The sequence below is a fragment of the Cydia splendana genome, chromosome 7 (assembly GCF_910591565.1).
Source record: "Cydia splendana chromosome 7, ilCydSple1.2, whole genome shotgun sequence".
Lineage (NCBI taxonomy): Eukaryota > Metazoa > Arthropoda > Insecta > Lepidoptera > Tortricidae > Cydia > Cydia splendana.
In genome coordinates, this window is record NC_085966.1 from 11787439 (window position 1) to 11808950 (window position 21512).

Below are 21512 nucleotides of genomic sequence, written 5' to 3' on the forward strand. Positions count from 1 at the left end.
TTATAATATATGTTCATTTAATAGTTACAAATTTTATAAAGCGTTTTTCAATAAAACGACACGACAATAATTATTAGTACCGTAAAATGGGGTGAGTAGGGATTGCGTGGAGAGTTGGGTTATTAATGGGGAGAGAAGGGATGCCAGGGGGGTGAGATGGTTTTTAAAGGCTACTACTACTACCTTAATAAATAGAAATGTATTCGTATTACAAATGGAGCTATAGTGATATTCATAAGAAAAAAATAATTGATCCAACAATGTTCCAAAATCACCTTTGTATGAAATCCCATCTCACCCCAACTACGAGGTACTACGGGGTGAGGAGGGATTTTGTGTTTATCGGTAAAGTTATGAAATGGAACTACCCAAAATCATAAAAAAAACTAAAATACAAAAGTCCGGAACATTTATTATATATACCACTCAGTTTACATATATGTAAAAATAAAATGTTATCGAGGTTTGAATGTCAGTTTTCTCCCTACTCACCCCACTTTACAGTACCTTACAATATCTGAATTGTGTGGTTCATAATTAGACTAATTTAAAATAAAAACAGAATAAAGAGACGTTTTAGGGTAATGTATTTTTAGATTGAACTGAAAACATGCAAACCTTATAATATATTCTGATATTCGGGAGATAAATACACAATACCTCCCTACGCATTGTTCAGCCCTTTATGAGTACACCGCAATACCGATACTCGGTCTTAATTTAAAGCCACGGTCCCGTTTTAAATTGCGGAGTGGGATGCAATAACAATCCCTTGGTTATTGTAAGGATTATTCAAATTGACTCGGTGGAGTTTATTGTTCTGTGCTAACAGAAGGTTTGTTGTTATACCACGATACCGTTGCCGTATGCACGTGCAGCTAAATCAATTCCATGGCTAGCCTATTGATATACATTATTGTGAAATATGGATAAATCCCGCAAATTGTGAGGCGTCACGAGAGCGGCGGGACGAGCTTGACGCTTTTGACAGAGACTGGTGGGAGACTTCAGGGGATAGGGATACGTGGAGAAATAAGAGGGAGGCCTTTGCTCAGCAGTGGGACAATATGGGCTCATAATAATAATAAAAGAATATTGGATAAATCTATAGGTACTTGATTTGTTATTAGATCGGTTAAGGATTTGGTTCGTTTATACTATTAGATGAACGGTTTCTTGACATTCAAATGAACATTCAGTAAGTTAACCTGAAATCAAAAATAAATAATATTGTTAATATTGCTTATGCTTCTAAATAGAAAAATCTTATTCATCATGAATAACATATTGACTATTAGTTGACGAGCCTTCTTTATTGTAAACGAAACTTTATTATACCTAAAATTATATGTAAGTATTAAAGTGAAAATACCATAATTTGTACACTGTTATATTATAAATATTATATTAAAGTTAACCCATAAACAACTGCTTAGCCTCGAAACAACGCTGTAATTACAATACTTTACAGTTATTATCTATAAATGCAGGCAATTTCTTATATCGTTCACGGATACAATAAAGCAATTTATTTTTACAGCGCTTTTGGATTTACAATAGCTACGCGATTTACACGAAAAATACATTCAATAAATTCCTGGTAAACCCTAAAAGGTCCTAACAATTCATTTAAAATTTCGAAAAGTTCGATAAAAAAATACGTTCGTGTCATGCCTCTGCGTGTACAGGGTGTGATAAACGACATCATTTTTATTCCAAACAGTGCCTACAGCGAACCGATGTTTGTGTTTTTAGTCTGTACAATGACTCGCGTATGTCGACACTCCAATGACTAATCGATCCGTGCTCACAAAGGAAGCTAGGTTAATGAAAAAACAGAATGCGAATTGATGGGATATATTTGAAATGATTAAATTCTAATTAATACGGTATTTAGATAAAAAAGTAGCTGGTGGAAACTGCCAGGAAAATATAACTCATAATATAATAATTAATAATAGATGAATCAAAGGTTACATTTACAGGTCATAAGTGTCATAACATTGGTAAACTTTGATCATGATATTCATGATACTCGTACTCTGTGTGATATATTTTTTTAGTAATAATTATAATTCAGTATTAATTTACAGAGCAGTCTGAACACACTGATTTCCTAAATTCCTTACCTATATATGAGTCGCTTAACTTCAAACTCGGGTAAATCCATGTGTCAGATCATGCGATTTTGGTATTAAGAAATGGTAATAGGGTAGATATTTGCTTTGAAGGTCGAATGGATTTACCCGAGTTTGAAGTTAAGCGACACATATGTACATGCCTACTCGACTTGGAAGCTTTTAATTTTGTATCGCTTGTATAAAATATTGTTATTAGTACTTTTTTGTTCCTTACACTACTGTCAAATACTATAATTGATATAATTTTGCGTAAACTACTTCAGCCTTCAACTTGACTTTCCCGTTTAATCGAAAAGGATTTTTCCAGGCGAGCCCCTACGCGACATTGATAAATTGCTAAGAATAGCTTTGATTAGAGGATGTTTTCTCTATCTATAAAAAACTATGTGAAGATTATATTTTTAAAACTTTAAGTAAATATCTGACACCTAATAATAAGACATGGGAAGTAAAATAATATTATATAATATATACATATAATATTTGAAAATGTGTGTGTGTGCGGGACTGCCTTTATTCTAATTTTATTTCTCTTTACTAGAATAAAATAAAATAGAATAGAATAGAATAGAATAGAATAGAATAGAATAGAATAGAATAGAATAGAATAGAATAGAATAGAATAGAATAGAATAGAATAGAATAGAATAGAATAGAATAGAATAGAATAGAATAGAATAGAATAGAATAGAATAGAATAGAATAGAATAGAATAGAATAGAATAGAATAGAATAGAATAGAATAGAATAGAATAGAATAGAATAGAATAGAATAGAATAGAATAGAATAGAATAGAATAGAATAGAATAGAATAGAATAGAATAGAATAGAATAGAATAGAATAGAATAGAATAGAATAGAATAGAATAGAATAGAATAGAATAGAATAGAATAGAATAGAATAGAATAGAATAGAATAGAATAGAATAGAATAGAATAGAATAGAATAGAATAGAATAGAATAGAATAGAATAGAATAGAATAGAATAGAATAGAATAGAATAGAATAGAATAGAATAGAATAGAATAGAATAGAATCTCATTTAATCAAGTAGGATTTTACAATCACTTTTGCATCGTCAAAGTACATTATAAATAAACTAAAATTAAATTAACAAAATAAATAACAGCTTACAAAATACAAATTTCAACAATTACAATTTACTACCTACTGATACAAATTATCACATGAAAGTCAAGCACATAACATACTAAAACTATACATTCGGATAGTTTTGGCGAAACGGATAGTTTTGGAAACAGGTTCTACCGGTCTTTCAATTTCAGGGAAAAAATAGGCATCTTTGTTTTTCTGTGCATGTTACAGACCACCTCAACTACTAGACGGAGCACATAAGACAATCGAGGTACACACACACATATGCTCTCCCGTATTTACCTACAGCCTGGCAAAAAGAGTAGAAATTAAAAAGTGGCAACACTGTAGGTAGTGTCGTTCTCTTATATAAATTGATTTCAAAGGGACGACACTACAGTGTTGCCACTTTTTAATTTCTACTCTTTTTTTCCAGGCTGTACAGTACAGTACAGTATGGCAGAGCGATCGCTTATTTCAGTTGCGCCCACAATCAGGACCACTACTCGAGTATTTCAAAAATATTTATAATTATTTAGCTTTAGGGGTGTTCTTGGGTTATTACCTAGTGGAGAATACAACTCTATTGTGCTGCTGGATTCGTAAAATTGTACGCTTCATAATGCGGAGTTTGTGTAGTCTGTGGTGTACATATGTAATTCACCAAGCGTTAGCAATCCGTTTCAGCTTGAACTCTATTGCTTTCTTATGTCCGAATGTTCCCTGCAGGTCGCATTTCTTAACCAATTCCCGTAAAATTTAGTGATCATGCTTGGTAGTTAGATATAATTTTTTTGTCATTTCGTCTTTTTTTAGATGTTGAAAATAGTGGAATTTGGCTCTATGGCACTTAAGACCATTGCGAGTTCGCTGTAATAAATGACTCAACGAAATATTTTTTTTTACTTTTACATTACTTATGCTTATGAAGCGAAATGCGAGGTCTACAGCTCACAGAGCCAATAGTTTATACTGCAGCGGTCGGCAACCTTTTTTTGCGTAGTTTTAGTAGCGTAGTTAACGATGAGTAAGTTGACGCGGGCCGCATTTTGTTAATATTTATGACTTTATCAGACTTTGTCGTTTCTCAATATTACATAGCCAGAGAGGCTCGCAGGCCACAAGTGACAGTTTCACGAGCCGCATGCGGCCCGCGGGCCGCTGGTTGCCGACCGCCGGTTTATAGTATACATGGTGCTTTTGTGCGTGCATGAGTTACTAGGTATAGGTTGTTTGGAAGAGATCGCTTTTTAGCGATAAGATCGCCTGTAATGTTGTTTAACCTCTTCTTTTCTGTAGTTAATCTTTGTATTGTTTTCTGTAACGATTTGTATTGTAGTGTATTGTACCTCCTACCCTGCAAACATGATACCAATTTATTTCCAAATACATAATGCGACGCTAACATTTCAGCGAAGTTAAAAACCAAATGGGCCTGTATTTTCTTTTTCAAGTTATTTCGGACGAATGAGGGTATGATAGGTATTCTTAGGAAAAACTCTCAACGGTATTAGATTACAAAAACCCGAAGAACCCAAGTAAATCAATCCAAAGTACACTGTTATCGGAGCAAGCCGCAGACGAAATACTTGTTTACATCTGAATAACTTTTGGAGGTATTCTCTCATTGATTTCTTCGAATAGATACTTAGTAAAAAAGTATATACAAATTTGTGAGTCTTTTCCAGTCTTGTTTATATACAAGAAGCTTTTCCTTGAAAACTTATAATTTTTTTGTAGTTAAAAGAACCTAGTTTCTGTTTAATGGCTTTGACTATGTATACAATTTATGAATTAGCGAGAAATTTACCGCCTGACCGCAGCTAAGTCAAAAGTTGTTTCACAAAATCATGATACCTATCAATTATATTGACAAAATAACCATAATTTGGTCAAAACTAAACCGAATCATATTATGTATTGTTTATTTTTGCACGGTAGGTAGGTTCCAATTCATTGTATGTATACCTATGTCTATAGCTCTTGCGTCGAATGATGGCTCTTTAGGTTGAGCTTGATAAAAAAAATGAAGAAATATATTTAGAATAGAATAGAATATAATTGATTTATTCGTAAGCACAAACAATCGATTCGATTTCTGCTGTATTGTATATTTCTTAAATGTTACTTTTCTAAATAAATTAATGTGCTAAACTTACAAAAAATATCCAAACACATTTTAAGTGACAGCTACTACATATAAAAATGAACTGTAATATCATTTTCGACGCAAAATGTTTAGTTAAGGATTTACTGATCAATCCATTCTACAATTTTGATGCAAAATATTTGTGTGACGCGCTTTACATTTTAGCCCGGGAGGGTTCAACCCTTTTATTGAGCGCGGGAACATATTACCCTTGGCTATTAAGGAAGAAAGCTTTTAAAAGGAACATTTTCTGGAGCACATTTTATATCATAATATTGAATGATAAGGGATGTGTTGAAGTGATATTTGCTTAGAGTGTCTAAGTATATTTAATAATGAATAATATACTTAATTATAAATGTACGTAGTAATAATATGACGAATGGAGTGGAATTTTAACCCAATTATATTATATATTATATTATATATATATATTTATTATAATTATTATATATTTACACCCAGAAATAAAATCGTTGTAAATATATAAACAGTCTTACTAAATATTTCTAATTTATTCAATGAGCCGTGACTACGTAAAACAAATAATGAACGTAATAGGAATATTCATTTACGCAAGGTGAAACTCAACTTTATACTTATCACAAGTGACAACGATTGCCTTAATCTTAAAGCAAAGACTTCGTATAAGATGAATAAAGTCTAAGGAAAAAACGTGCCTCGGAAATCAAGAAAAAGTCATTCTCGGATAGATGGCGCACACACCTTTGGCCTATGGTCGGTTAGATGGCGTGACAACACCACAATATTTAACAATTTTAACACATAGTTATCAGTGAACGAACACGGGTCAAAATGATATAAAAATAATAAAAACATTTATCCATATAGGTATATACATTTTTTTTGATAATTTTATACGTTTTCACTTTGAGTTTTAGTCGTGTGTCGATAGATGGCAGTTAATTTACTGTGACTACAAAACTTACTATGACAGGACCCCTCTATACTATCTATTCTCTTTGCCCTAAAGCGCAGAACCGTCGCCTTACATTAGAATTACCTTCGTTGAATTGAAATACCTTCTATTAAATTAAGGTAAATGTTGAAGACGACTTGGAATATTCAACTGTTTCATTGTCACCTTTCACAATTCTAATTCGATTTATTTTCCGCTAGATTTGAGTTCTAAAAAGACAGTGGGTAGTCAGAGGGCAGATGTATTAAGAAGTCCTTTGGTAAGTCATTCTGAGACACGTATTTTGTCGACAGTGACGGATGGAGAGGGGAACCAGGTCGGTCAATATGACTATTAAGTAAAATGAACAAAAAAAGCTTTTGTATTTACATAGTAAGCGGATGCATAAAGGTTAAATTTGTACTGCGGCAGCATAATTATGACAACTCTGCAGCTGCAGTGGCAATCAAAATTAGCCCATTTAATTGCTACATTCCTCCTTGTATTTAATAAGGGTCGTCTGGTTTTTTATACGTTAACAGTGACAAAATTTTTGTTAAATTCAGCACAAGATGGATAAAATGACGCCAGGTCACGGGTACCAAAAAAATCTAATAAAAAGTAGAGTTATCTTAATGTAAGAGTCGATATATAACGTCAATTAAAGCCATTAGGTATTTTTATACATTAATTAATTTATTGCAAAAATAATATGCCCATATTCAAGTGAAGATAAAATATGACTCAGTAACTAGAGATCTAGTTTACTCACAATAAACGCTCCATTGGAATTGATTATGGCTCGCCGCCAGTGCCTCGTGCCGCAGTTGGCGATTGTCGTCCGGTTCGCAATATGTACTGAACCACGGTAGAAGTACATTAACAGTACCTTGAACTCATGTATAGAAATCGGGGCACAATGACGGAGCTCTAAATTCAAAGGGTAATCTAGAGAGTAGTGATAGACTAGCGCACATTGCTAAAGGATTGTCACTGCTTCTGCTGAGGTATAGAGTAGGTACTATTATTTTTTTCCTGTGCTGTTGTGTGACCTTTTCATATACTTACAGATTTGAAGAGAATACCTATAATCATATTGGACATTTTCGGGTTAAAGATATATAGGTATATATGTATGTATTTTCATTTCATTTAGGGGAACAATCTTAAATAATCTTCTTTGCCAAAATCAATCCCAAATAATTTTCGATGCCAATCGATTATATTTTTTTATTCCCGAATTCATCCCCTTAAAGTACGCAATAATGCTTGCCATTTAGTAAACAAGTACTAAGGAGAAGGAGGTTTATGGCAGTTTAACAACTTCTACGCCGACGTGGTCGCGGGTAGCCGTTAGTCTCAAATAATAGATTTATACAAATTTCAACCAGAATCAATAAAACATAAAGTGCACACATAAAAAATGTTCTCTTCTGTTTCTCTAAATTTAGATAAGAAATATTACATATATTAAGAACGGGTCACTCACGTATTTTAAGTCGAAAAACGCTCGACATGTTCCACAACGCAGCGCAAGCTCCTGATGACACTCCTCGGAGTGAAACATGTCGAGCTCGAGCGTTTTTCGACTTAAAATACGTGAGTGACCCGTTCTTAATATATTTAATGTCTGTGTCTCACGGCAGTTTTGTTATTAAAATTAAATGCAAGAAAATTAATGTATACATGTGTACACATCCTGATTATGCAAGTTACACTGTGACCAGCGTGGCCTCTACGTGATCAAGCGATTTCTCGCTTCGTTCCTTTAGAAGCTAAATTCACAGCGAACGCAATTGCGCAAATAAAGCGCCTGCATTTCGCTCCGTTCACGGTTATTTTGTCGTAAAGACAAATCAAGACAAATCCTGCGACTATATATGTCTTTCATAGTGTGAACTGTATGTTGCATTGTTGCAGTAATAGAAAGTAATAGAAAAAAGTAGATAGAAACTATAGCATATAAGGCACTTGTATCAGATTATGGTTTGTGTTTTTCTAGTTCGATTTGTTTACCTATGTATTTATATTTCTGAAAAGCTTTTATCTTTAAGCTGGATTTTACTGCTAAATAAGGAAACGTAGCATTGAGTAATAATGTATTTAAGTTATGGAATCCCAACATGCAATACTTAGTTATAATTATATATATAGTCGTCTGCAACTACAGACTTGATTGAGGTTACTGTGGGACTTAGGAACTAAAAGACAATTTAATTTTGTGTTGTTCTTAGTAACCTTTTGTCAATTAAATCCCAAAATGCTCATCTTCATAATGAATATAGCCATGATACTGAAATCTTATATACATAATCAAACACATTTGTTAACTACCTCCAAAAACTAAATAATAAAAACGATATAACCGACTAAAAAAGTGACCAAACCATCCAGTGGCCCAGGCCGAAAACAAACCAATATGCAATTTGAAAGGCCAGGCACCTTTGACCAGCTCTAAGGGGGTAGCAGTACGTGCTTGTACCTCCTATACGAATCCATTACAGGGTTATGGTATAGCGAGAGAGATGGTGCTGCCATCTATACAACTAGGGGACTAATCAAATTATTGTTATTGGTTCCCTAATCAAAATATTTTTATTAGTAAGAAAAAGTGACCAAGCCTTTCAGTGGCCGAGATCAACGAGTTGCGAGGTCACTTTTTCTTTAATATATCATCATCTATTTCAGTTTACAATTTATAAATAGCAGTGTGACTACTTACAAACACAAATACAAATATTTAATTTATAAATTTGATGTGATTTGATTTGTACCCTGGTAGTAAGCAATTCTTATTTATGTTTACCTACATTACTATTTAGTCATATAGTAAAATTAATGCAAATTCTGCTAGGTAGTTTGTTGTTAAAAGATTCATTATGCAAAATTTTGGCATTAAGCACTTTCGCTAAAAAAATTTGGCTACCCCGTGTGGATAATTGGTAAAAGGTGGGTAAAAGGTGATTGAAAAACTTCCCAAAATAAATATTAACTCAGTCCGGTGTTCGACTGCTGAACAGTTACTTCCTTATTTCAAAGTTTTGCATTTGCCTACCTGATTGCATACTTTAACCTTTTAAGTACATTCGTAGAGATTGAAATAAGAAATATAATGTTATGACAATCTTTGGAAGCTTCGTGAATAGGTACTCCAGTTTATACCGGCTGTAAAAAAGTTCGCAGCATTTTATTTTATATCACACTTAAACGGAATAATGAAAGAAAGTTACTCAGAATTGCTCGGTTAAATTATGCACCCCTATGCAAACCAAACAGTGGAATAGGCTTTTCGCTTCGGGTTGATGTAAAATGTTCATGTGCTCCCTATAGAGCTTCCGAGATAGAGCCGGGAAAATGGAATTAGTTTCTCGTGAGAATCCATCAAAACGAAGTGTCAGAAAGGATAGCAGAAACTAAGTTGGTTACTGAGGTAACATTTGATTTTGAGAAAAGCTGCTACAGCGTTGTTGTGTAGCATTGTCAATTGAGACATTGGACAGAAATTGATTGCTGCAGGTAATGCCAATGGCAACACGCAGACGTGCGTCCGCTGGAATGGGGGGGTCTATAGTTGACCTATCCTTCGCGACCCCCGACCTGGCAGCACGCGTTGCCGAGTGGCGAGTTTTGGAGGACGAAGAGACCCTCTCGGATCATTTATATATCCGCATGAGGGTCTCTCCACTGCAGAGGGCCGTGCCGACCAGTCCTAATGGCCGACGTGCCGGGAGAGGGGGGTTCACAAGATGGTCGTTGGCCCGCCTCGACAGAGAAATGGCGGAAGAGGCCGCCATCATCGAGGCGTGGAACGCTCCCCAGGCGGCCTCAAGAGGCGTCGAGGAGAGGGCCGTCCACTTCAGAAGGTCCCTTGAGACTGTTTGTGACGCTTCCATGCCCCGGGCCCGGCCTGCCCGGGGCAAAAAACAAGTCTACTGGTGGACCCCGGAGATCGCCGCCCTCCACACGGCCTCCAATAATGCCCGGCGGGCCTACACGCGATGCAGGAGGAGGAGGCACACCGCTGAGGAGGAGGAGCTCCTCCGCACCGCATGGGCAGAGAAGAAGCGGGCCCTCCAGCAGGCCATTAAGAAGGCGAAGAGCGAGGGGTGGGAGGAGTTCTTGGCAACACTCAATAGGGACCCATGGGGCCGCCCTTACAGAATGGTGCGCAACAAATTGCAGAGCGCCTCGCCCATAGAGTCGATGGACCCAGAACTCCTCTGAAGAGTGGTTGAGGGCCTATTTCCGGAGGCACCGCACTTTGTCCCACCGGTGATGGCCCCCCCAGTAGTGGACCCAGTGGAACCTCTCGTCATCGTCCCCATCACCGACGACGAGATAGAGTGGGCAATGGACCGGCTGAGGGGCTCGCGCAAAACGCCGGGACCGGACGGAGTGCCAGGAAAAATGCTTTTCCTGGCACTCAAGCACCTCGGGAAACATATTTAATTACACAAACGGGTCTACCGCGATATAATTTCATTGTTTTTACCTTTAATTCCGACGTTTCAGCTGAGTTGCACCAGCTGTGGTCACGGAAAGACTGACGTCCCAACAAATGTCAACAGAGATATTAATAAAACACCACTAAACTACCCGAAATTAGTTTATAAAAATGTTTGGGGTAGACAAAGAACTTGCAGCTACCCGTTAAAGTTTAATGTTTATTGTCCACGGCACGACACGCAACACTCACAGTATCCGTACACTGGTCCGAAGATATATCCGCTGGTTTCAACATTTGAATCACTGGTCCCCAAGTAGACTAATTAAGTAAACTAATTTCGGTTAGTTTAGTGGTGTTTTATTAATATCTCTGTTGACATTTGTTGGGACGTCAGTCTTTCCGTGATCACAGCTGGTGCAACTCAGCTGAAACGTCGGAATTAAAGGTAAAAACAATGAAATTATATCGCGGTAGACCCGTTTGTGTAATTAAATATGTGTACAAAACGCGAGAGTTTAAAGTGTTACCTCGGGAAACGTCTCAGATCCCTCCTGGACGACTGCCTCGAGGAGGGGCGCTTCCCGGGATGCTGGAAGGAGGGGCGATTGTGCCTGCTGAGGAAGGAGGGGCGCCCACCAGACTCCCCCGCTGGCTACCGCCCCATCGTGCTGCTGGATGAGGTCGGGAAGCTTTTCGAGCGAATCCTGGCCTCCCGTATACAGCAGCACCTAGTGGAAACAGGTCCGAACTTGCATGACAGCCAGTTCGGGTTCCGTAGGGGGCGGTCCACTATAAACGCGGTGGGCGCGTTGAGGGGTTTCGGGCTACGTGCGGCAGACCAGGGGGAGGGAGTGGTGGCGGTGTCATTGGACATCGCCAACGCGTTCGGGTCCCTCCCCTATACGGTCATTGGGGAGGCACTCCGCTACCATGGAGTGCCTCACTATCTGAGGCGCGTCATAGAGCAATACCTGACGGGGCGGGTAGTGCTCTATGAGTAGAGGGGTGTCCGGGGCGCGAGGGCCATGGTGTGTGGGGTCCCACAGGGGTCTGTTCTGGGTCCCCTCCTGTGGACTGTGTGTGTGTTTTTACAATAAATAAAAGTTAAACGTAGGGACATATATGTGGTTAATTAATATACATCAAATTACGTTAAAATGTTTTCAATAATGTATATATCCAGAGAAGAAAATAGGGACTACGTTTGTATGGAGCAGCGGCCGTCCCCTTTCCTTTTAATTGGTACCTATTTACTCAATTAAATATTCCATAAATTTAGGTGTAGAATAATTTTAGTACGCACTTGAATAAGGATTAGTTAAGTACCAACAGGAATTAATAAACATTATTGTGTGGGTTACACGTTAATTCGCTTACGAGCACTATAGTCAGGGTTCGGTGATAAATGTACTATTCGTTAATGTATGTGCCTGATATGGCTTTGTAAATTGAACGCACACGTTGCGCGCGGGTGATTGATGCTTTGATATAAATCCTAGCGGTATGTCTAGCAACAGGTAGATTTAAATAATGCAAAGCACTACTTTAGAAGCTAAGAGTTAGGTATAAGGAAACGAAGGGATTAGTTTGGTGCTATAAGATTTATTTTTTACAATCAGGGAAGATAGAAAATTCAAAGCTGAATCACCTATACGTATGATGTAAATAATCGAAAGACAAACGGTACTGACACTTTCAAAATCATTATACTCGTTTCACAGCTACTTGACAAGATCAAGGTATCAAGGAAAGGTGCGATCCTCAGAAGTTCGGAAGCGATCAAAAGGATGAGAGTTATCTGTAAAGTTTAAAATGACGAACTTGAAGCAAGTTACCTTTACCGGATGACTGAGTCAACAACAAATTCAACTCCATTTTCACATCCTTGTGCCAAGTAAAGCAAATCTAAGGCTCCATCCAGCTTGTCTCAAAATTAGACGGTGATAGAATTAATAAAGTTGCGTGTCTTTGGTCAACGGTTTTGTTATATGAAAAGTATTCTTGAAAAATGTAGTATTGGGCATCATTCTTATCTCCAATCCATTCATAATTAATGTCATTAACGGGTTTAAAAGTGTGTAAAAATTAAATTTCATTATTTTAGCTTTTTTCCGACGTTTCATCCAGGTTTCAGGGCGTTTCAGACCCGCGAACCGCTTTAGACCCTTTAATAACATTAATTATGTGTACAAAACGTGAAAGTTTGAAGTGTTAAATTCATTAATTCCATGTCATAAGGACATGGAATTAATATCACAAGGTTAACACACTAAAGGTTTATCCACTTTATCCACTTTAATGTGTCGAACATTTAAAAAGGTAGAATAGTTTAATTAAATTGACAATACGAGTAAGTTGATCACAGACTGGTCAATATTAAGATTATTGAGACGTAAGCAGGACACGATAGTTTATCTAAAGAGACAGCGAGACACATGATACTAATGTACTTCGTGCCCAATTTCTGTTTGTCTAATTATTACTGACGCTAGGATAGGTTCATACCCCATGGATTTTTTTTAAGAGATAATGTAGATTAATGTAAACATTTGGATTTCACTAAGTATAATCATTATTCAACGGTCAATGCCATATTAACACACACACACCTCGCATTAGACTAGTTCCTTTCCTAAGTTGCTAAAGCCACAAAGTCAGTTATACGAGGTTAAACCCCGTGTTAGAGTATTAATAAGAGCACACAAAGGTAAACCGTCCCTCATTCACTCTTGAAATGGCTAACTGGGGCAGAAACAGCAAGTACTTATACTCTTTTGTTAAAAAGAAGATAAATAGCTTTAGACTAAGTACTTGTATAGTATGTTAAGTAGTAAAACGGGAAAATACAAACCTTTTTATTTATATTAAGGTGGATGTGAGCAGATAAATTGTAAAACTAAAATTTCTGCGCTGAAAAGCGGAAAATCGAATAATTATATTGAATTATTAATTCACATGAATAGTCTTGATCAATTAAATACTGTATTGTGGTTTGTTTACTTATTGTTAAATACACTATAACTAAAACCATACAGTAAACGCAACTGCCACTGCGAATAGCGACAATGGGTTTAAGTTAAGCCCATGTGTGTGTGTGTGTGTGTAAGTTAAACCGTTTAACTTATATCTGGGAACAATAATAGACAGGTTCATTAACTCGAAATAACAAAATAGTTTACACGTAAGTAGGTATTTTACTATGTCCCAATAATGTAGGCTATCCAAAAATGTCACACACACTGACATTTTTGGGTAGGTATAACAAACAGAAGACAAAAGGTTTTAAAAGTACATTGTTATTTTACTATTGAATGCTTACAATATCAAGTAATATTTATAATATTTTTATAACAAACCTATACAAATAACAAGGACTACACAATAGTTAATACAATAAGTTATCACAAAAAACAATATAAATTATCTCTTCTATAATACACCCTTTCTTTATGTATTTAACCCTGTTATTAAACATTGTCATCAAATTGATATATGGGCTATTTTCGGAGTGTTTGATTATGTTTTGCTTTACTCGAGTCGTGGCAACTCAATGACGAGGAAGATTAAATTAACATGTTACACAACTGGATATTGTAGCATTTGACTAATTGTGAATGTGTTCATTCTGTTAAATGTGATAATATTATGTTACAGATGTAGAGCATAATTGTTTTCCATCGTATTTTTTCGGGAACGTTCGTATTTGTCATGCTACTTCAGTCAATCTCAGTAGTTTTTGTACCGAGACTGACTGAAATAGCAAGACACGTTAATGCGTTTCCGTGAAAATACGATGGAAAATGGAAGAAGAACGAGTGTAATGCGAATCAGTCGCAGATTAAAACTAAAGGTAATCATTTATTCAACAATCCAAATATTACACAAATAATCAATACAACTAATCCTATTAGAAATTAAAACTTATACCTAAACATACTCAATCATTAAATTAATAAATTACATTAAAATTAACTAAAAACTAAACTAAGTTAACAACGTCACAACTCACAACTAAAAACTTAGTCGAATAACCCGTCCCGTGCCCTTCCAGACGCAAAGGTACCCATCACACTCGCCGCGTTGCCACGCTAGACCGCGATAGACAGCCTCTGCATCAGGAGTCATGACTTCCCTTCCTCAAACGCTGCCCCAATTCGCTCAAGAAAATGTTGGCCTCGGCACACCAACACCCGGACGTCTCCACTGCTAAAGAGATAAAAAGATATTTTGTCAGCACCACCGAGTACTTATCGCGCTTTCGAAGCTAAGTCAGCAAAATAAAGCAGATATGCTATCATTAAACATACACGGTGATGCTTGTTACCATATTTCAAATTATTATTAAAAATAAAGGCCCGCCGTTCTGCTATCATTAAAACTGGTTTAATTTTAAGGTTCACTTTACTGTAAAATGAAAATGGAATATGAAGACAAGTTAATGACTTTTCAAAAACCAGATGAAAATAATCCAAAATTCCATCCCTTTTCGGAATTATCCGACGGTTTTCGACATTCGGAATTACCCGAATCCATCTTAAACCACAAGCAAGTATGTACACCACAAGTGAACTAGTTAGAATATGAACAACATCTGCATGTCAACTGACTATACATTTATATTTGTAGTTACATCTGTAGGTAACTTTTGGAAGACTCACAAAAACTACAGTTACGCAAGCTTTCAGAGGCTTTATTGAAAAGTTCGTAAACAAAGCTCATTGGTGTGTCAATTTTCTCTATCTAAAGTTCTAAATATATTTCTAACAACACAATAATTCAACATAATTTTGAATATTTTAAATTCTTGATGGTGATGTTTAACTAAGTTAATACGTTACTGTATATTAATAAGTAACTTTATTTTGAAAATCTCTGCCAGATCTATATTTTATGATAACTCGCCATGTATGTATGTGATTTTTTTGTTCAATGAAAGAGTTTGACAGTTATCTATGGAATTAGCAGTAAAGTTATTGGCATCATTACTAAGGTTTTTCGGTTCATCAAATAATTTTTAGTACAAGTACAAAAAAAATACAGGTTAGATTAATGAGGTGGTTTTCACTAGTTGATGAAACAAAACCCCGGACCGCCTCTGGCATAATCTCCGTAGTTATACTCGTATCGATTGTTATGCGCGTACAATAGGATAGTTGATTATGATTGGAATTGGCTATTCGCTTGTTGAAAAACTATAGCTAACCAAATACAGCTTTGGGCACCTGCAATAATATGTTACTCTTCGAAGGCCGTAAAAATATGTGACACGCTCTTAAAGCTCTACAAATAAGATCGTGTCAGATATTTTTGCGGCCTTCGTTGTGTAACATATTATTGCAGGTGACTGTACCACTGACGATGCTGGACTACTCATTGCCAGTTTATAGTACACATAAAATGGCACTGCGCACCGCAGAAATAATTGAAAACTGGGGAATTCGAAAAACCACATGGCTATTGCGAGATAAATTGTTTCATAATTGCCGTGGCAGTAAATAATTACAACCAATAAATAGTTGCCCTCTCGAAACTTGTCTCTGGCCAGTAAAGAAAATGATGAATGTATGGAAAAATCAGAAACCTTTATTTGTTCAACATAGGTACATTATGTCGCATAGCTTATAGTCTCCTATTCCGCCTTGTATCAGCCTGTAGTACATGTTAACAAAATTTTACGTTTATTAACCATTATCATCATGCTTGCCTCTATAATGAGGCGAAAATCATATGTTTTAAATTACTTTCAAAACACTTTAGAAAATTCACTTCATCATCATTCAGATGTATTACAATTCAGTATACTTACATATAAATGTACCTAACACCTTTCAACCATAAAACGCGCTTTTCTGCTACACGTATCCACACTACCATCTGGTCAAGAATGTCATTGTACTTACTTACATATAAAACCGCGGAAGAATTGATCGCTCTGGCGAGCCATTGCTTCGTGCTCTTCGAAGCGAACAATTATTATATTATGTATTAGTGCTTTGTAGTATTTATTTTTAAAATATAATTTTATGATATGTATGCTAGTTTTAAGGTATTTATCTATGGGCTACTAGTTGCCTGAAATAAAGATTTTCATTTCATTTCAATAATATGAAAGCGCCACCAGTACAGTAGCTTACGTTTAATAGCGCGCCAGGGCGGCGCCCGGCGAGGAGATTTTTGTTACTCTGCTTTATGATAAAGCCTACCCGTACACGCATAAAGGTTAACGACAGACAGCGGCTACGACCGATTAATTCATCCTCGACATGCTTACCGCATTAACTGCGGCGATTTCGGCAAATTACGTGCTTCAGTTAATCCCAATATGACGTAAACTTATAATAATGAAAGTGTGGACTTTAATATTTCATACCTAAACTCTTCGTTTCATTAGGATCATGTTTATTCACTATAAAGCCATTGCCTTGGTTCTGAACGGCACGAATAAAATTACGAATGTTTTAAACGAGCACGCGTGGCAGTGTAGTAACTTGACTTATAGGCCAATTAAGTTTTAGTTATTCGATTTGTTTTCGATATGATGCTGATCTGTTAGCGTCAAAAGTGCATTTTTGGTTGAAGGAATGTCACTTTTGCAGTAAAATATCAGTATCATATTGGAAACAGATCGAATAGGTAACTAAACCTCTAATTGGCCTGTTATAGCAGAAAGTTTTTGCCTATTCTATTCTATTCTATTCATGCAAATATGACTTTTCATGACTATTCATAAGTTAATTCTAATATCAGAAATTTCTGCAAAATATAGTTACAGGTCGGCCTTTTTATCGATTGAATTTTTCAGTAACATTTGACCTAAATATAGAACGATACACTCTATAACAATGTAAAATTTAGGAAATTTATTTGCAAATCCTTCGCAAAAGGTAGCTGGATAAAGTTTTATTCGAACCATGACGCGATGAAATAAAAAGAAATGCTACAGTAGGAGTGCGACGGGCTCTAATATGATAAAACGGTCTCGTAATGCACGGGACTTGTACTTTAGTGTTAGACACTGACCTAACTCGAGAAATAAACGAGACAATGCGACTCGACATGAATTATCATTAAGTCCTACGCGTGAAAGCACAACTGCGACAAAACGTTTAAATAAAAATAAAATAAAAAGCCTTTATTAATTCTCTACGTGGTACATAAAAAGTAAAAAAAAAATGTTTTGATAAGTTAAAAGAATATATTATTATTTTGTAGAGACCCCTCTTCGGGTGAAGGCCTTTACGTTTACTTATTATTTAAAAAAACAGTAATTTCAATATATGTACATACTTTCTTATGCTTTTTGTAGGGGGTAGTCAAAGTGTTTGATCGTAACTGGTCACCTATAAGAAGAAAATAGTTTTTGATCGCAACCGGTTTCGTATAAGACCGAAAAATATTTCGATCGCAACAGGTTACGAAGCTCCGGTTGCGTACGCGCCCGAAGAGGATTATTGGAGCTGTAAGTTGTGCGGTTTCTTTCACTGCACGCTGTATGTAGTTTTATCGTGTTCAGATGTACAGAACTCTGAATACAGATGTGAAAACAACACTTTATATTCAGTGCCGACCTATAAAATCCGGCAATTTACGCTAATTTAGAGTGTGTATGAGAATGTATAATATGAATAATAAATATTCTCACCATAATAGAGCTTTGCTATGACTGCATTCTTAATGAGCTCGCGAGACCCGTTATTATTACATTTAAAGTGATATGGGCATTATATCAGTCGCTTTCTGGCAATGTCGTAGAATGGTGGGTAGAACCTGGGGATTAACTCCCAGGCTAACTCTATGGCTTTACCAGGCAGTCATAAGACCAATAATAAGCTACGGCGCGATATTATGGTGGCCACGCACCAAACTACCATCATAGTAGAGGCTAAACTACAACGACTCCAGAGGTTGGCATGTATGGCGACAACGGGCTGCACGAGGACAACACTAACCGCAACCCTGGAAGCCTTACTGGGCCTGCCGCCGCTGCACCTCTTTATACAACAGGAAGCGCTAGCTGCGGCGGTACGTCTCAAAAAATCTAATCTCTGGAGACCGCCTGGGTGCCACACACTGAAATCCTCTACGAGGCCATAGGTAAGGAACCGCTCATAGAAGCGGTGACTGACAGGATACCCAAGCAGTTCGTCTTCGACAAGAAATACAAAATACAATTACACGAAGAACCCCATGAAGGACTCAACCCAAGAGAGCTGAGAATCTTCACGGACGGATCAAAGACAAGGTCAGGCACTGGCGCTGGGGTTTTCTCAGAGGAGCTAAACATACACATCTCGACACCACTTGGTGCCCATAACACAGTCTTCCAGGCGGAATGTATGGGCATCATAATGGCAGCACACGCAATCGCCTCAAGGGAAGTAATGGACTACCCCATCCGCATACTCTCTGATAGTCGATCAGTACTACAAGCTCTACAAAGTTATACTTTCACTTCAGGGCTAATCTACGAATGTCATAAAGCTCTGTCAGAGGTATGTACCACCAATGGCGTATCTCTGCAGTGGATCAAAGGACACATCAACTCACGAGGTAACGATGCAGCCGACATCTTGGCGAGAGGAGGCTCGGAACTGGAGGTGGCAGGACCTGAGCCAATCCTACCTCTGTCATATGCCTGGCTCCGGAACATGCTGCGACACAGTAGGCGACCAAGGTAAAACACCAACAATACTGGTCTAACCTAGGCACTTGCAGGCAGGCGAAGGAAGCCCTCCCGATACTCAACCCCAATCTGTCGCGGAGGCTGCGACAGCTGAAGAGACTACAGCTCCGGCTTATAGCTGAGACCATGACTGGCCACGCCTCATTTAACAAGCACCTATTAACCCTACGTGTTACAGATAGCCCTCTCTGCAGAGCATGCATGGAGGCAGAGGAGACAGCCGCCCACGTCATTCTCGAATGCCCAGGGGTGGCAGAATACCGGGCACAACTCCTCGGCTCGCCGGGGTCTCTCCCAGAAGTCGTCGGCAACGTCAAGGGTCTGCTAGGCTTCTTGGTAGAGTTGGGTTGGCAAGAATAGTGCCGCCAACCCACCACGCAAAATAGGCGCAATAATATGAGGTCGAGTTGCGGAAACCAGAACCTATATAACCTATAACCTATGGGCATTATATTCCATTAACACGGTTACAATACTCCTTTTTAATAAGGCGAGAAATATAAACATAGGTATCTTTGACGTTGACTGTACCTACCTATTAGTTTACTTACCAATGTAACTACTCATTTGACTAATTCCAGTGCTTTCCCTGATGGAACAGGGTTTCATATCTCTATTCTATTTGTAACAACGTAGTGAATAACAGTAAAAATACAGGCTTTAAGTAGGTACCTATGTGTGTTGTGTGTGCCCATTATTAGAACGTCGTTTAAAATCCAACGTCAATTCAGTTGTAAGTTCAAACCCAGGCAACTGAGCTTTAGTTGTTGCACGCCACCCCGACCACTTCAAGCGGAAACAATAACGGCCCGATAGCAATCGTTATTGAGGCTACAGCGCACATATGAAGCCGAGGCTGGAAATATCATTCGAATTGGTTAACGTTTAGAGTATAAGTACATGTATATTATTCAGAAACAACATTGCTACAATTTTTTATGGGACTTAATGTGAGTCTTTTTTTTTTTTGCATTAAGTATATAAAGATATCGATTGACATCTCAAATTATTCAAACAAGCTGAGTGGTTTTAATGCTAAGGTGAAAACACAATATCATAAGAATACCTACGGTATATGCGTACCTACTTATTAATTACATCAGTAGTAAATATATATATATATATATATACAGTTTGAAAACATTTTACCTACTAAGTAGCTAGTTAATCTAAATATCGAAGTAAAAAAAAAGTGTCAATTTTAATTGTTTATTGTTCTTGTATGACTAGAAAAAATCCAGTGAGTAGGTACATAACTCTTAATCGAATTTCTGGAAGTGAAATCTTGTAACTTTTTATTTCGTATGTTACATGTAAAAGATTTCACTGTAATGAATTTGGATACCTGACGCCAGAAGTCAAATTTAGAACGCAACAAATGTAATAGTTTCACAACCCATACAACCATTTCCAGTCGCCGTTACGACGCGGTGTTGACACATCTTGGGTCGACACCGTCTGTTTCGGTCACAATTCCAGTCGCAGAGTCGTCGCCGTGTCGACACAGTTACCAGAAATGGGGAAGGGTCGACACATGACACAAAGTGACATAAAGTGTGGTCGCCGTGTGCACACATTGTTTCGGGTTTGCGACTACTTTATGCCAAAATCATTCGTTCATTCGTTCATTTTGTTCCTGTCAAATGGAAACTGTCAGATGGAAAAATACTTAAATAAAAATAAGTGACATTAATACGCCATCTCTAAAACGGATTACAAGACGTAATTATATATTGTTTGCATTTATATTACAATAGGACTTAAATTATTATGGGGAATTAAACTGCTCGAGTGATTTGATAAACTAAGTGTAATATAATCAACGCGCCACCACATTGTTTTAGTTTAGCCGGAAATGAAATTGTTTACTTCTCAGTGCCTGTGTTCATAACTATATTATTTGAAGCATTTTTAGTACTTCGATGCGTATACTATACTTAAATAACAGAAATAACGCTTTACATACTACGAAACTTGTTAATTATGATGTATAAATATGGTTTAAGGCTGAGAAATATTGCAGTCACAAAGTAGTTGCAATGTTTCGACTTTGTGTCGACTCTGTGTTGACACATG

The 21512-nt window shown here is 37.0% G+C and overlaps 2 protein-coding genes across 2 annotated transcripts in view; one reads left to right on the plus strand and one right to left on the minus strand.

Annotated features, from left to right (window-relative positions):
- The window catches only part of LOC134792172 (cytochrome b5-related protein-like), a 526347-nt gene that overhangs the window by 399771 nt on the left and 105064 nt on the right, over positions 1-21512 (minus strand). The window lies entirely within an intron of this gene.
- Positions 18548-19796, plus strand: LOC134792338 (uncharacterized). Its single transcript, XM_063763607.1, has 3 exons — positions 18548-18775; positions 18895-19427; positions 19469-19796. The coding sequence occupies exons 1-3, from the start codon at positions 18548-18550 to the stop codon at positions 19794-19796; spliced, it is 1089 nt and encodes a 362-aa protein (XP_063619677.1).

Excerpts from the sequence above, each read along its gene's own strand:
- LOC134792338 (XM_063763607.1), top strand. The coding sequence starts at position 18,548 with ATGGCTTTACCAGGCAGTCATAAGACCAATAATAAGCTACGGCGCGAT. Across the intron at positions 18,776-18,894 it reads AGGAAGCGCTAGCTGCGGCG|TTCGTCTTCGACAAGAAATA; the intron begins GTACGTCTCAAA and ends ATACCCAAGCAG. Across the intron at positions 19,428-19,468 it reads CGACACAGTAGGCGACCAAG|GCAGGCGAAGGAAGCCCTCC; the intron begins GTAAAACACCAA and ends AGGCACTTGCAG.